Source organism: Ictalurus punctatus, chromosome 21, assembly GCF_001660625.3.
Source record: "Ictalurus punctatus breed USDA103 chromosome 21, Coco_2.0, whole genome shotgun sequence".
In the NCBI taxonomy this organism is placed as follows: domain Eukaryota; kingdom Metazoa; phylum Chordata; class Actinopteri; order Siluriformes; family Ictaluridae; genus Ictalurus; species Ictalurus punctatus.
Genome location: NC_030436.2, coordinates 2,624,378 through 2,639,242, shown reverse-complemented (window position 1 = coordinate 2,639,242; position 14,865 = coordinate 2,624,378). Strand labels below are relative to the sequence as shown.

The 14,865-nt window shown below is 39.4% G+C and overlaps 2 protein-coding genes across 2 annotated transcripts; one reads left to right on the top strand and one right to left on the bottom strand.

The window, feature by feature from the left end:
• Window positions 1-6,091: 6,091 nt before the first annotated feature.
• On the bottom strand, window positions 6,092-8,599 carry LOC108255233 (tubulin alpha-1A chain). Its single transcript, XM_017451049.3, has 4 exons — window positions 8,456-8,599; window positions 7,669-7,891; window positions 7,419-7,567; window positions 6,092-7,308 (listed from the first exon to the last, which is right to left on the bottom strand). The coding sequence occupies exons 1-4, from the start codon at window positions 8,456-8,458 to the stop codon at window positions 6,328-6,330; spliced, it is 1,356 nt and encodes a 451-aa protein (XP_017306538.2). The 5' UTR covers window positions 8,459-8,599; the 3' UTR covers window positions 6,092-6,327.
• A 1,929-nt stretch (window positions 8,600-10,528) lies between these two features.
• Window positions 10,529-14,303, top strand: LOC108255063 (tubulin alpha-1B chain). The gene is made up of 4 exons (XM_017450711.2): window positions 10,529-10,680; window positions 12,487-12,709; window positions 12,811-12,959; window positions 13,077-14,303. Exons 1-4 carry the CDS (start codon window positions 10,678-10,680, stop codon window positions 14,055-14,057), a joined length of 1,356 nt encoding a protein of 451 aa, XP_017306200.1. The 5' UTR covers window positions 10,529-10,677; the 3' UTR covers window positions 14,058-14,303.
• The last annotated feature ends 562 nt before the right edge of the window (window positions 14,304-14,865 follow it).

The following is a 14,865-nucleotide window of genomic DNA, read 5'->3' as shown; positions in this document are numbered from 1 at the left end:
TAGGACAGAACACATTTTGGGTTAAATTAACCCATTAAGTTAGGTTGTTAATTTTAACCCAGAAAATTTGTTGTTTTCCAACCCAAAGGGTAGTTTCATTTGTACAAAAATGCTGGGTTAATTCTATATCATAAACAGGTTGATATTTTCACCCTTTGAAAATGCCAAATATACACCACATTATAAACAAATATGTCAGTATGCTATCTGCTTTATTTATACACAAGAAGGTGATGTATTGCAAGAGCTGCTAAAGTTGTGTTTATATATAGATTTTGAAGTAAATGACTCAAATAAGCCATATATATATATATATATATATATATATATATATATATATATATATATATATATATATATATATGACGAAAACATTAGATTTTGATCGAAGGAGACGTTTAAAACATCAAACAAAAACGGTATGCTAAAGTAATGTTATCATCTCAGGTGAGTGTCTAGGTTAGCATCGCTCATCCCTACTGTGATTGGTGACAGCATCCAGCTAGCTAACCCTAACTCGGAGCCTCAGAGACGATGCAGACCCAGAGAATTATAGAATAACCTCAGTCCATATTTCACAGCCAATATAAACATCATGACACTGGTAGTGTAACGCCATCACTGAGGAAGTAGTAATGATGCAGTAATGAAGCAGGATGATGACGTCAGCAGCACAGTCCACAACATGATTGGACAATAATTTAACACACGTTGTGTTGGTCACTCGTGTGAAATAGTTTTCTTTTTAAACACATTTATTGGATAATTTAACACAGTGTATTGAAATAGTAATAACACAAAAAGTGTGTAGGATATTAACGCATCCTTTCTGAGGGTGTTTCTCCAAATAACAGTGAAAACCGAACAGTCTGTCCGTGTGAAAACTGCTACCTCCTCCTGACGAGAATTCGAGTTGATTCAACCACTGAGGGGTGCATTGATGAGGGGTGCGAAGCCTTTACAAAGGTGCACAGATATGAAATGCATAAACATTGCAAAAACAGTTGCGTTTTGCACTAATGAAAATGGGGGGGGGGGGGGGGGTGTCATATAAATGTTTTAGGATCATATTTGGACAAACCTTTAGTGCTTTAATAAATGTGTTCATGAAATGGTTGATTGTAACAATCACTATAAAATGTGAAAAGACATGAAAAGTACCAACCAACTGCAGTGGCTGTAAAAATATATTGTGTATGTCTTACAAAAGAATGTAATTTTAGCTGTAATAATGGCACCAATGTTGAACAAAACCAACTAGCGTTCTTTCTCTTCTTCCTTTTTCTATTACACGTCTCATGTTACTATATATATAAGCTCATTCTTCTTTTTGCTGTCTACCCTTATAGCAAATGAATAATGGCCTAATGTGGATCCACACTTCCCTAGTTCATCTGGCTCGCATATAGCCATGGAATGATGATGATTAACTGAATGTGCCAGAATGCAACCATAACTCCAGCTTCATAAGAATGTATGCATAAAACTGGGCTACATTTATACACGTAAATGTGTCTGCTTACCGTTGGCTGACTTTTAGACAATAGAACACTTGACATTGCTAAAACTGGCACTCATGCACCTAAGCTCAACCATATTAGACCTAGAATCTTCTGCTGTTTGGTTTCAGTTACACATTGACTCTGTCTGACTGTTCCATTTTTCTGTCTGTCTATTCTTTCACTTTGGCTATATTACTTTCTGTCCATTTAGAGCTGTGCTATTCCAGTTGCTGACCATGTTATGCTGTGTAGTATAATTGATTTCCTGGGTTCAGCCTTGTGCTATAATCTAATCAACCTGCTCTACCGAAAATGAGCTTCTTCTGCTCCATCTACTCATTTCCTGTGAGACTGTGACTCGCCATTTCCTCAAACACCAATTCCTCTGCCTTCTTCCACTATGTATATATATGTTCTTTAAAAATCTAAATAAAACTGGAATATAAATAAAACAATTAATGAAATCTTTTTACAAAATCTTTTCACCCAGATCTTCGTCGCATTTTTCATATCACAAATCACATCTTGCACAAATAAGGATAGCATCTATTTACAAATCTACAAATCTAGGTCCAAAGTTAAACTATTATCATGCTCATATTGTACAACTTTCTAATAAAATCTCCCCTTTAAAATGGGGATGTGGGGCCTAGGTGGTGGATTGTACACACTATACTAAGGAAAAGGTTTCTCTTGTCCAAGATGGATGCCCCATAACATTACAGTGTTTAGCTATAAGGTCAATATTTGTACATTTTTACAGGTTTATAGGTAAAGACTATCAAAGGGATGGTTTTTGAATACTTTTCCATTACTAAATCCAGTAAACGGTAGACACAAAACAAGTCTTGGCTGATTTGCATTAAAATTTTGTACATTTTAGCCAAAAAAATTTAAAAACATATTTAGCCAAATCATTTCCATAAACCAGTTAAAGTTGTACAATAACAAAAACTGACACACTTGTCTTATGTTTTCATCACATTCTACCTGCATTGTTTCAAATGAGCAGCAAAATGGCAAAATACAACTAAAAATTGGTCCCAGTTTAATACACATTGAGCTTTCATGTGTGTGTGTGTGTGTGTGTGTGTGTGTGTGTGCGTGTGTGTGTGTGTGTTAAACCCACACCATTTTTCACTTGAAACTCTTCCCTTCTCTCCAAGTTAATTTGTGGACACTGAAAAGTGATGGATACTGGTGAGGTTATCATGGTGCATTTCATTAAGCATGAATACAAAGTGCATTCATGGCATACATGTTGCAAACTTTCACTGCAGACAAAGAGACTATTAATTGGCTGAAGGCTTACAGTACTAACAGTAAAGTGCAGCATGCTCACCAGTTACGGCTTTCCACATCAATAATTCAAGCAGGGGGTCCTGTTTCTTCCTGTGCAGTCAACGATCAATATAGTAATCACGTTGATTTAGATGGTAATGTTACTATCTCATACATTCATGTATTTTATATCATGTAGAGTATGCTCCCAGACGATAAAATTATCCATCTCCAAATTATTCCTGAGTGTCCATTCATTTAATTGTCTAGGGTAATGTGCTTAATGCAGATTGTGATATTCATCCTCATTTCCTGATTATTGCCTATTCTTTTAGGAGGTTATACCACAATACTGTCATGCTATTTTAGAAAAAAAAAATCAACTAAACATACCTACACAGTTTCTCTGGATGGCCTTTCAGTTAAAAGACCTTGGTGTGATTATTGACTCCAGTCTTTCATTTGAAGCTCATATCGATAATATTACTAAGATAGCCTTCTTTCATCTCAGAAATATTGCAAAGATAAGAAATATAAATGTCACTACATGATGCAGAAAAACTAGTTCATGGTTTTGTCACCTCTAGGTTGGACTATTGTAACGCCTTGTTATCTGGATGTTCCTGTATGTGCATAAACAAACTCCAGTTAGTCCAGAGTGCATCAGTCTTACTCGAGTTACTAGGACTTACTAGAATCAGAAGATATGACCACATCACCCATATCTTATCCACACTGCATTGGCTTCCAGTCAAATCTCACACTGATTATAAAATACTCCTATTGACCTGTAGAGCACTGAATGGTCTTGTGCCGCAGCACCTGAGCAAACGTCTTGTCTTTTATGATCCGCCACGCCTACTTTGATCAAAAGGCGCAGTCTAATTTGTTGGTACGGTGAATAATAAAGGCTGTAGTAGGAGACAGAGCTTTCCGTTACAAAACCCCACAGTTATGGAACAGCCTTCCAATTAGTGTTTGGGATCCAGACACAGTCTCAGTGTTGAAGTCTATACTGAAAACATTTGTTTAGTCAAGTCTTTTGTTAATTATTTTTTTTAGGTAAATGCACAGATCTAGAGCATTCATTGGCATTCAGTAGATTGTTTTGTTAAACTGGGATTCAATCTCACTCAGGTTTGTAGATAGAAGACTGTTCTTATATGTCAGGATGTCCTCATATCTGTGTTTTCTTCTGGCTCTCCCTTTTATTTCTGCTGTCAAAGCTAGTTTTGCTGGAGTCCCTGCTTACACTCTGCAAACAATGTACATATTTGTTAACCATTAATCTGTGTTCCCTTATCCCCCCCCACCACCCACCCCTTTCTCTCTCTGTTGAGCTATACATGCTACTCCTGTGATACCAGTGATCCTAATTCCTTCTGCTCTTCAGACCTGCCTGATCCATCCTGATGCCCTACTTCTGTTTGGAATTTCAATCAAATGAAAAGCTAGCAATTAATCCATCATTAGAGATTATGGCAGCTCTCATTCAGGATTACTATTAGCACCCTGTCTAATCAAAAACACTCACTAGCTTTTTAAAAAAGGGTAATAATTTAATTTAAATAATTACATTTAAAAAAGCTTCACTGCCAAATGTTGGCAAAATGTTAATTAACTCTATGTTTCACCAACAAATTATGGTATTAGCTTCAAAATAAGGAGGCACTCATGTTTTGTTGTTTTCTCAATGGGGCAGACTTTATGTAAGGAGTACAAACACTGCCCAACTATTCTGCCCATCTAGTCGACTAACTCCCAAATGGAACACAGGGGTAATAATAATAATAATAATAATAATAATAATAATAATAATAATAATAATGTAGTACTGGTATAGGTAGTTGTTAGTATGATAATATTATATCTATATCTATATCTATATATCTATATCTATATCTATATATATCTATATATATATATATGTGTGTGTGTGTGTGCGTATATGTGTGTGTGTATATATATATATATATGGTGCACAAATTGAGATGGAGACATTGTCTAGTTATTGAAGTATATTAAAGATGGACTAAAGCTTTATTGAATGGTGTTCCATTTTCCCAGCCATCAAAACAGAGCCTAATATGTCACACTACAGAGCATTGATCCTTCAGGTCATAAATCTATTTGAATTGTTCCTACACTTTGATTAATTAAGTAATGAATATGGAGATACTAACAAAATACGGAATCATAATGAGAGGTCTGGTTTAACTAGATAGCATTAAAAAGAACATAAATACAAAAGAAGGACTTTTTTTCCTCCTATTTATATTATATATGTGCAAATTATAGAACATACGTGGCTGCTGCAAATATGAATACTTATATTTGGGTGAAGATACTGAACGTGAAATATGTTTTGCTGCATTTATGCATATTGATGTATGTTGTTTATGCTTTGCATGCTCCTTCAGTATCTATTTCTTTCATTATGTGAGAGTCAAAGTATCTACCCTTTTACTTCTAACATGAAACTTCTACAGCATTTAAGGACTGAAATGAGTTTGGCTGGATTTAATCTAATAAAACACCACTTAACAAATATAAAAACAATGTTTAATACAATACCTTGGAATTTGTTTATAAAGATATATTTTACTTTCGGAATTAGGAAAAATGATTTTTAGCTGGAAACAAACTTCTTTTTCAAAAAAAATCTAGCTTGCTAGTTTGGCAGTTACCTAGTAGACCAATGAGTTTTCTGAATAAAATAAAACATAAAAGTTATGTATTTTCATATTAAGTACAATTTCAGTCCTATTAACATTCATAAACACACTCTTTCACTACTGTTTAAAAAGAAACTGAAAAGAAATCGCAAAAGGTCTCATTCATTCTGGGTATATTCTCCTTCCAAGTCTACAATTGCAATCTCTTAAGCATCTAAGACTAACAACCAAGGGGAAATGGCAAGGGAAAGTATTAGAACTGGGCCCAATTGTAGAACATGAAGAGGGAAACAGTATTAACGCTCCACCTAATTTTGACCTTCCCTTTAAGATTAGCATATAATTTACATATGTAAGAGAACCTGACTTTACTAAGAAAGTAAAGACTGTGGTGCAATAAAGCAGTCAGATATGCTCCTTTGCATAATACATAAACAAATTAAAAGCTTAAGAGATATTTCTTCCTGACACAGGGAAAAAAAATAGGTATGATTAATAAAATTTAGAAAAAGATCACAAGAGCTTTTCATTCCATAGGCCACAATAAGATTATAAAAATCATCTCCATGAAACTAAAAAGGAACTGGGACAATAAGAACAGTACAAATTTAGAATAATGCAATGTACGATTAATTTTTTTTTAAAAGGTTTATTGGGTTTTCACAGTAAACACTGATTACACAAAGGCAGAATGACAATAATGACCTTCATTGTCATACAGTATAGGATTTCTGGGCTACAGAGAAACAAACACCAGCTGTAATGTTAATACTTGTTCTGGTATCACATCATACTGCTAGCAAAAGACGGTCTGAGGGATATTTGACAGTTCTAACATGAAAAGACATATTGTAGCAAGACTTGGAACTCTAATACTCTTCTCCCTCCTCCTCTCCTTCTCCCTCAATGGAATCAACACCAACTTCCTCGTAATCCTTCTCCAGGGCAGCCATGTCCTCTCTGGCTTCAGAGAACTCTCCCTCCTCCATACCCTCTCCTACATACCAGTGCACAAATGCACGCTTGGCATACATCAGGTCGAACTTGTGGTCGAGCCTGGCCCAAGCCTCTGCAATAGCTGTGGTGTTGCTAAGCATGCACACAGCTCTCTGGACCTTGGCAAGGTCTCCACCGGGCACCACAGTGGGTGGCTGGTAGTTGATACCAACTTTGAAGCCAGTTGGGCACCAGTCCACGAACTGGATGGTACGCTTGGTCTTAATGGTGGCAATGGCAGCGTTGACATCTTTAGGTACAACGTCACCACGGTACAGCAAGCAGCAGGCCATGTACTTGCCATGACGTGGGTCACATTTGACCATCTGATTGGCTGGCTCAAAGCAAGCATTAGTGATCTCAGCCACTGAAAGCTGCTCGTGGTAAGCTTTCTCAGCTGAGATAACTGGAGCGTATGTGGCCAGAGGGAAGTGGATGCGAGGGTAGGGCACCAAGTTGGTTTGGAACTCGGTCAGATCAACATTCAGGGCACCATCAAATCGGAGGGAGGCTGTGATGGAGGACACAATCTGACCGATTAACCTGTTAAGGTTGGTGTAGGTAGGACGCTCAATGTCTAGGTTTCTACGGCAGATGTCATAGATGGCCTCGTTATCAACCATGAAAGCACAGTCGGAGTGCTCGAGAGTGGTGTGAGTGGTCAGGATGGAGTTGTAGGGCTCCACCACAGCGGTGGACACCTGTGGAGCTGGGTAGATGGAGAACTCCAGCTTAGACTTCTTGCCATAGTCAACAGAGAGACGCTCCATCAGCAAGGAGGTGAAACCAGATCCAGTTCCACCCCCAAAGCTGTGGAAGACCAGGAAGCCCTGGAGACCAGTGCACTGGTCAGCCTGTGGAGAAGAGACAATGAAAAATGACGGTTAAAATAAATAACATAATGTATGATTTTTAAAAAAAACAACACCACCACAGCAAGTCTATAAAGGTTCCAGCTTCTCACCAGTTTGCGGATTCTGTCAAGCACCAGGTCGATGATCTCTTTGCCGATGGTGTAATGTCCACGAGCGTAGTTGTTGGCTGCATCCTCCTTTCCAGTGATCAGCTGCTCAGGGTGGAAGAGCTGGCGGTAAGTGCCCGTGCGAACCTCATCTGAGGATCAATATAAAGATGATTAGGATGAATCAACAATTTACAACTGCGGTTATCAACTGAAAGATTAAGAAAGAATGGAGTCACAATCCTTTGCTTACCGATCACAGTGGGCTCCAGATCCACAAACACTGCCCTGGGGACGTGCTTGCCAGCTCCAGTCTCGCTGAAGAAGGTGTTGAAGGAGTCATCACCTCCACCGATGGTCTTGTCACTAGGCATCTGTCCATCAGGCTGAATACCGTGCTCAAGGCAGTACAGCTCCCAGCAGGCATTTCCAATCTGGACACCAGCCTGGCCGACGTGGATGGAGATACACTCACGCTGTGGAGAGAAAGCAACCGATTTAAATATATACGACACAATAGGGATGCATGCAATATTTAATAATGAATGTTTGTTGCAATGCAGTGAAAAACTGAAAAACACATGGCCTCATTCATATAAGAAATAAATGTCTATCATATCAGCTATTATATGCAGATACTATTAATATTACTGTTATGATCATATTTAAATTCTGATAAACCAGTACCAATATATGCACATGCTAAGGCTAGCTGCAACCTTTCTGATATTAGGACATGATCAATATTTTATATGACCATAAATAAATCACATTCACTTTTGAATCCACGTTGAAATGTAGAGAGCCTATTTTACTGTTATATCCTGACATGCTAATTATAACCCTGAACTCCTTTGTCTGTAAGAACAATAACGGTTTTTTTCCATCCTTCCCCCGCCCTGCTGCCCGATCAAATCAATTATTCTTTTATTTCTCTCCATCCTTCATTTACAAATGCACATCTCCGTAGGTTAAAACCAACAAAAAGCAGTGTTTACATATACAGAAAATCGCTTCAAGAAAGAAAGGAGGAGACTTGCCATTTTGTTCTCTTTCTGCAGATGCTGTCGGCGCTGAAGAGTGACGGACACTGTACTCGCCTCCGCTGGACAAGGGCGTGCAGCGCCAATTGTCACGGTCCTTAATGCGCATGCGTGGAAATGCGGGGTCGGGCGGCGAACGCTGCTGGAGTAGGAGACGCGCATGCGCAGAGAGAGGCAGGAGGAGACGGCTATGTTGCGCTTGAACGCAGTGAAGTAAACGTGCCTTTATTCCACACGTTTATTTAAATTATTCGTGATTGAATCGTTAATGTTCCTGAATTTATGAAGCAATAAAACACGAGGAAAATGTCACGCTAGTTAAGAATAAAACTTTATACATTTTCTCCACCTTATTTACATAATTGATTAAATGTTATATAGGGTAATGTTGAAGATATGTTGTTTATCGAGCATCCCTAGACAGACGGACAGACAGACAGACAGATAGATAGATAGATGGATAGATAGATAGACAGACATTCTTATACAGTTTATATTTATTTCTTTGTGCATTGTAGATTCCTATATGAATATGCTATACAATAGGCCTATTTCTGATATTTATTTATTTTTTTATTTTTATTAAATCACCTATAACCAATTAAAGTGTCTGTTTAACCTGCTAGGCAAATGAATAAATCACTAATCAACATCTTGTGTGTGTGTGTGACCTTTATGAGTTATTCACCAACCTGACATTGTTTAAATACAGTACTAGCTTATAAAGCCTTACGATTGCAAGCTGCCACTGTATTTAAAATATGCATTCTTTTAAACAAAACCTCTTTAAGATAAAGATCAGGTGTGAGTTGCTTTGAAGCATGTGCTGTCGCTCAGGTCTGATCGCCACCGCCCTTCTTTGTCTGAGTTTACTGCAGCGCTGACGTCACCAAACTGCAGTGCGTCACGTGACCGGCTCTTCTCCGCAGTTCCTGGTGAACACGCCTGAGCCTTTATTTATTTATTAATTTATTTTTATATCCAATAATGCAATAATATTTAATCGTCCGTCGAATTCAATGAAAACCTGATGGGCTTTCCCAAAAGGACAGCACACCTTAAAATAACCCCAATTATTAAAATATAGCATTACACTGACTGTCCTATTTAATTATGAACCTTTTCAAAGAGAAATAATAAAGTGTAATAACAGACTGCAGGGCTTGTATGATATAAAAAAATAAGCATTTTGCCTTGGTCTGACTATAATACTTCATATATGTATGAGTGTGAGAGAGTGATAAAGGGAATGATTTTGATCGAATGATTGATTTCTGCATATTTATTCATTCAGTCGTCGTAGTCATTTTCAGTGCAGTAGGGTTTAAGACAGGGGGGAAAAAATGTTTTTAACAATTAAGTTGATGATTTCACAGCATAATAACCGTGCTGCTCTGCAAGAAATTGGTAACAGGGTTGCCAGATTGTGGGAATCACTACATAAGCGGTCTGTTAGGAAATTGGCTTATTATAGTTACAGTTTGAGTTAGTTTATACCGAATGCTCTGTTTACATTGTGTGATATCTGAGGTCTCATTACTTGTCACACTGCACAAGAGGACAAAATCCCAACAAAATGTTGGCTGAATTCTATAACAAACTGTGTAATAACCTGCTATCCCTGCCAATTTATATAAACATCCCCTAAGATCTAAAATAAACAAACAAACAAACCAATAAATAAATAAATATTCAGAGATCCAGGCTCATACAGAAAAAAGACTTATATAAACAGAAGGATATTTTTTTAAAACATTACTGTATTTGGACTTGATCGTAGCAGATGTCAAACTTTCACACTTCCAGATTTTTTTTCCTGGTTGGTGTTTGTGCACTAAATCAGTCGCTGGTGATCAGGTCACATGATGTATTCTAAGACACGGATCTTAACTCACCAAGGAATTATTTCACGACGTGCGATTTTTGTCTGCGACTGGAAAATAAGGCCGAAAATCGTAGAGTGTAAACCCGACGAGTTGTAGACAAAGACAGCGCTCTTTATCGATCTGGCAACCTGCACATAAAGCCAGGAGTGGTTATTTATTCATGAGACCGCCCCCTTCAGCACCGCGGGCCTTTATAAAGAGGGGCGCCACGGGGCCAGTAACGCAGTTACTACATCGACTCTTAACTGTCGGACAAGGTAACGAATTTCACCGGCGAGTGAAACCCACAGAACTCTTCTTCCTCCGAGCCGGTTTCTTTTTATACGTATCAAAATGGTAAGTGATATTTAGAACAAAACCATAAATAATTTATTTTCCGTTGTTGCTTATTTTAAATACGCCCGCGTGTGAATAGCGGTCAAAAAAGCTTTGGTATTGGTCATAAAAATGAAATCTCGTAAAAAGCGACTAATGCGTTGAAGTCTGCGTATTATTTACGCAGTAATCGTTTTATTATTGCAATGAAATGAAACAGCGTATAGACTGCGCAGATTGTGCTGTGGCTGATGCTCCTCGTGCTTGGCGGGCGCGGGAAACCAGTTAGCTAATGGTTAGCGGTTCGAAACGAGCAAATATCAGACAAAAGACCAGAAAAGCATCCAGAACTTCTAATAGCAGACATACGACGTGTTGACTTAACATTAACATCAGCCTAAACGATTAACCGAATGGTTTAATCGGATTTACGGCCATTTTCTTTTCTGTCAAGACTGAGGGAGCTGACGTAGGCGAAATGCCGTTCTTGTATCGGCGCGCGCTTCCCGCCTTTGTCTCTGTCTGCTGTAGCTAGCTATAAAAGCCACGACCGACGTCGTGGTAAGATTACGTTTTTCGCCGCAAAAGATCATAAATATTGAACATTGAAATGAGTTTTTTCCGAGCGAAATAACAAGATTTAGAATTGAAACGTGTCTATTCGGCTGTGACACGGACAGCCTGCCATTTAAAAAAAAAAAATTTCATTCTGACCTAGATTTTAGCAGCACTTGCTGAGTTTCTGTAGGGTTCGTGTGGAGAACACTGACCATTGTACTGTAAACGACTTTCCTGGTTCCGTTATCAGGATATTCGTATGTAAATCTGATTAGATATGTGGTAGTTCCTTATAGAGGAACGGAGGGGGTGATGGCCCTCCACCCTGCTGTACCCATGGAGTTATGTTGGCAGTAACAAAAGAGGAAATCCCCCAAATGTGCCATTTGCCATTGAACAGATGGGAGGATGGGTGTCCTGTATTATAGATTGATGTATTGTGTCCTATCTGCAAAAGCACTTTATAATACAGCACCCATGGACAATTCTGTATAAACGTTGACTATTCAGACGTAGACAATGCTAGTTTTCACAGTCCATTTGAATCTGAAGTCCTGTTGCCAGGCAACGGCACGACTCAGGCAGGAAATGTGCAAATCCCACAGCGACAGCAGGGTGGAGTCAAAGATGGAGCGAATGGGGGAGGAGGAGAAGGAAGGAGACAGCAGATTGTGGAAAAAGAGGCAGGGAGGTGGGGGGATAAGTGGCGTGATCTAGGCTAGACCAGCCCTCTGCGGAACATTCAGGAATACACGCCTTGCCTTCTCAAGCTTAGACCTACTTCTTATAACAGCACCACACACTGGTCCTGATTTAATGGACAAGTTTCAGATTGTATGATACATTTGTGTAAAAGGGGGGGGGGGGGGGGGGGGGGGGGGGGCTTTGGGATCTGTGAGTCGTTGTGCAAGGTCAGGATGTCTGTCTCGGGTTATGTACTAAACACCTTGATCTCATTACATATTAAAATTAAATATTAAACACTATTAAATATTAACAGACGCCTGGTTTAAACATTTCTAGAACACTTAGTACATTAGGACATCCATTAACAGGCTCGTTTCTGAAATGGTGCTTACAAAAGTACAAACAAGGGTGTGGTTTTTGTGGGCATGCATGGCGCTTTTCACCAGCGTATTTGCCAGTTTCAAAAGGTGTGTCAGGTGTAAAGAGCCTTGCTGATGTTGACTCTGAATTATAAATATGCGGTTTGATGTAATTAACTACTAATAATACTCAACACTTCTTGCTTTTTTTCTTTACCCACAGCGTGAGTGTATCTCCATCCACGTCGGCCAGGCTGGTGTCCAGATTGGAAATGCCTGCTGGGAGCTGTACTGCCTTGAGCACGGTATTCAGCCTGATGGACAGATGCCTAGTGACAAGACCATCGGTGGAGGTGATGACTCCTTCAACACCTTCTTCAGTGAGACTGGAGCTGGCAAGCACGTCCCCAGGGCAGTGTTTGTGGATCTGGAGCCCACTGTGATCGGTAAGCAAAGGATTGTGACTCCATTCTTTCATAATCCTTCAGTTGATAACCGCAGTTGTAAATTGTTGATTCATCCTAATCATCTTTATATTGATCCTCAGATGAGGTTCGCACGGGCACTTACCGCCAGCTCTTCCACCCTGAGCAGCTGATCACTGGAAAGGAGGATGCAGCCAACAACTACGCTCGTGGACATTACACCATCGGCAAAGAGATCATCGACCTGGTGCTTGACAGAATCCGCAAACTGGTGAGAAGCTGGAACCTTTATAGACTGCTGTGGTGGTGTTGTGTTATTTTTTTTTTTAAAAATCATACATTATGCTATTTATTTTAACCGTCATTTTTCATTGTCTCTTCTCCACAGGCTGACCAGTGCACTGGTCTCCAGGGCTTCCTGGTCTTCCACAGCTTTGGGGGTGGAACTGGATCTGGTTTCACCTCCTTGCTGATGGAGCGTCTCTCTGTTGACTATGGCAAGAAGTCTAAGCTGGAGTTCTCCATCTACCCAGCACCACAGGTGTCCACCGCTGTGGTGGAGCCCTACAACTCCATCCTGACCACTCACACCACTCTCGAGCACTCCGACTGTGCTTTCATGGTCGATAACGAGGCCATCTATGACATCTGCCGTAGAAACCTAGACATTGAGCGTCCTACCTACACCAACCTTAACCGGCTGATCAGTCAGATTGTGTCCTCCATCACAGCCTCCCTCCGATTTGATGGTGCCCTGAATGTTGATCTGACCGAGTTCCAGACCAACTTGGTGCCCTACCCTCGCATCCACTTCCCTCTGGCCACATACGCTCCAGTTATCTCAGCTGAGAAAGCTTACCATGAGCAGCTTTCAGTGGCTGAGATCACTAATGCTTGCTTTGAGCCAGCCAATCAGATGGTCAAGTGTGATCCACGTCATGGCAAGTACATGGCCTGCTGCTTGCTGTACCGTGGTGACGTTGTACCTAAAGATGTCAACGCTGCCATTGCCACCATTAAGACCAAGCGTACCATCCAGTTCGTGGACTGGTGCCCAACTGGCTTCAAAGTTGGTATCAACTACCAGCCACCCACTGTGGTGCCCGGTGGAGACCTTGCCAAGGTCCAGAGAGCTGTGTGCATGCTTAGCAACACCACAGCTATTGCAGAGGCTTGGGCCAGGCTCGACCACAAGTTCGACCTGATGTATGCCAAGCGTGCATTTGTGCACTGGTATGTAGGAGAGGGTATGGAGGAGGGAGAGTTCTCTGAAGCCAGAGAGGACATGGCTGCCCTGGAGAAGGATTACGAGGAAGTTGGTGTTGATTCCATTGAGGGAGAAGGAGAGGAGGAGGGAGAAGAATATTAAGAGTATTTCTCCCAGTTGAATCGCCAGTATGCTTGTCACGTCAAAGATCTAGCATTCTCACTAGCATAGATTGTTCTTACATTACGGGCACCATCTTGCTTTCTTATGTTTATGTTTGCTTTGTCTGTTGAAGTCTGGCAGTGTCTTGAGAACATGGTGCCATACTTAATGGTACGGTCCTGTACTGTTATGAACCACACATTCCATGTGATTGTGATGCGCAATAAATTATTGAGTCAAAATTCAGGTGTGTACTGTCTTTGTCCTGTAACTCGAAGTCAAAATCATTATGGGTGGTATTTAAGAATATTTTCCAACACTTGCAGCAAGTGCAAAAGAAAATTTATTAAGTATATTAATTTAATTGAGATTAATGAGTAAATCTCAACAAAGCAGGATGTAAATTTAACACTAAATTATCCCATCATTAATCATTCCATCAAATAATTACCTGGTGTGACTAAATATACAGTGTAATAATGTGACTAAACTTTCCAAAAGAAAGAAAATGAGGTTTTTAATAATAATTTTTTGTCTTATAATCTATACATTTAAAAGTATTATGATTATATAACATTGTTATAATTAAACAGTCTTCTAACAATATTAAATTGTATGTACAAAGTTGTGCATGTTCTCCCTGGATTTTATTCTGGGTTCTCTGCAATCCTGACCAGTATAAAGCGCTTACTAAAAGATGAATAAATGAATGAACAATATTAAATATAAAAAGTTGGAATCATAAACAATAAATAAATTACTTTGCAATCTTAATCTACATTTTGTATTAAACAGGTTATAGAATTAC

What these genes read in the sequence shown, in the direction of transcription:
- LOC108255233 (XM_017451049.3), bottom strand. An exon ending in TCTGGAGCCCACTGTGATCG is followed by an intron (nt 7,568 to 7,668) that starts GTAAGCAAAGGA and finishes ATTGATCCTCAG; the next exon opens with ATGAGGTTCGCACGGGCACT. An exon ending in TTGACAGAATCCGCAAACTG is followed by an intron (nt 7,309 to 7,418) that starts GTGAGAAGCTGG and finishes TCTTCTCCACAG; the next exon opens with GCTGACCAGTGCACTGGTCT.
- LOC108255063 (XM_017450711.2), top strand. An exon ending in TCTGGAGCCCACTGTGATCG is followed by an intron (nt 12,710 to 12,810) that starts GTAAGCAAAGGA and finishes ATTGATCCTCAG; the next exon opens with ATGAGGTTCGCACGGGCACT. An exon ending in TTGACAGAATCCGCAAACTG is followed by an intron (nt 12,960 to 13,076) that starts GTGAGAAGCTGG and finishes TCTTCTCCACAG; the next exon opens with GCTGACCAGTGCACTGGTCT.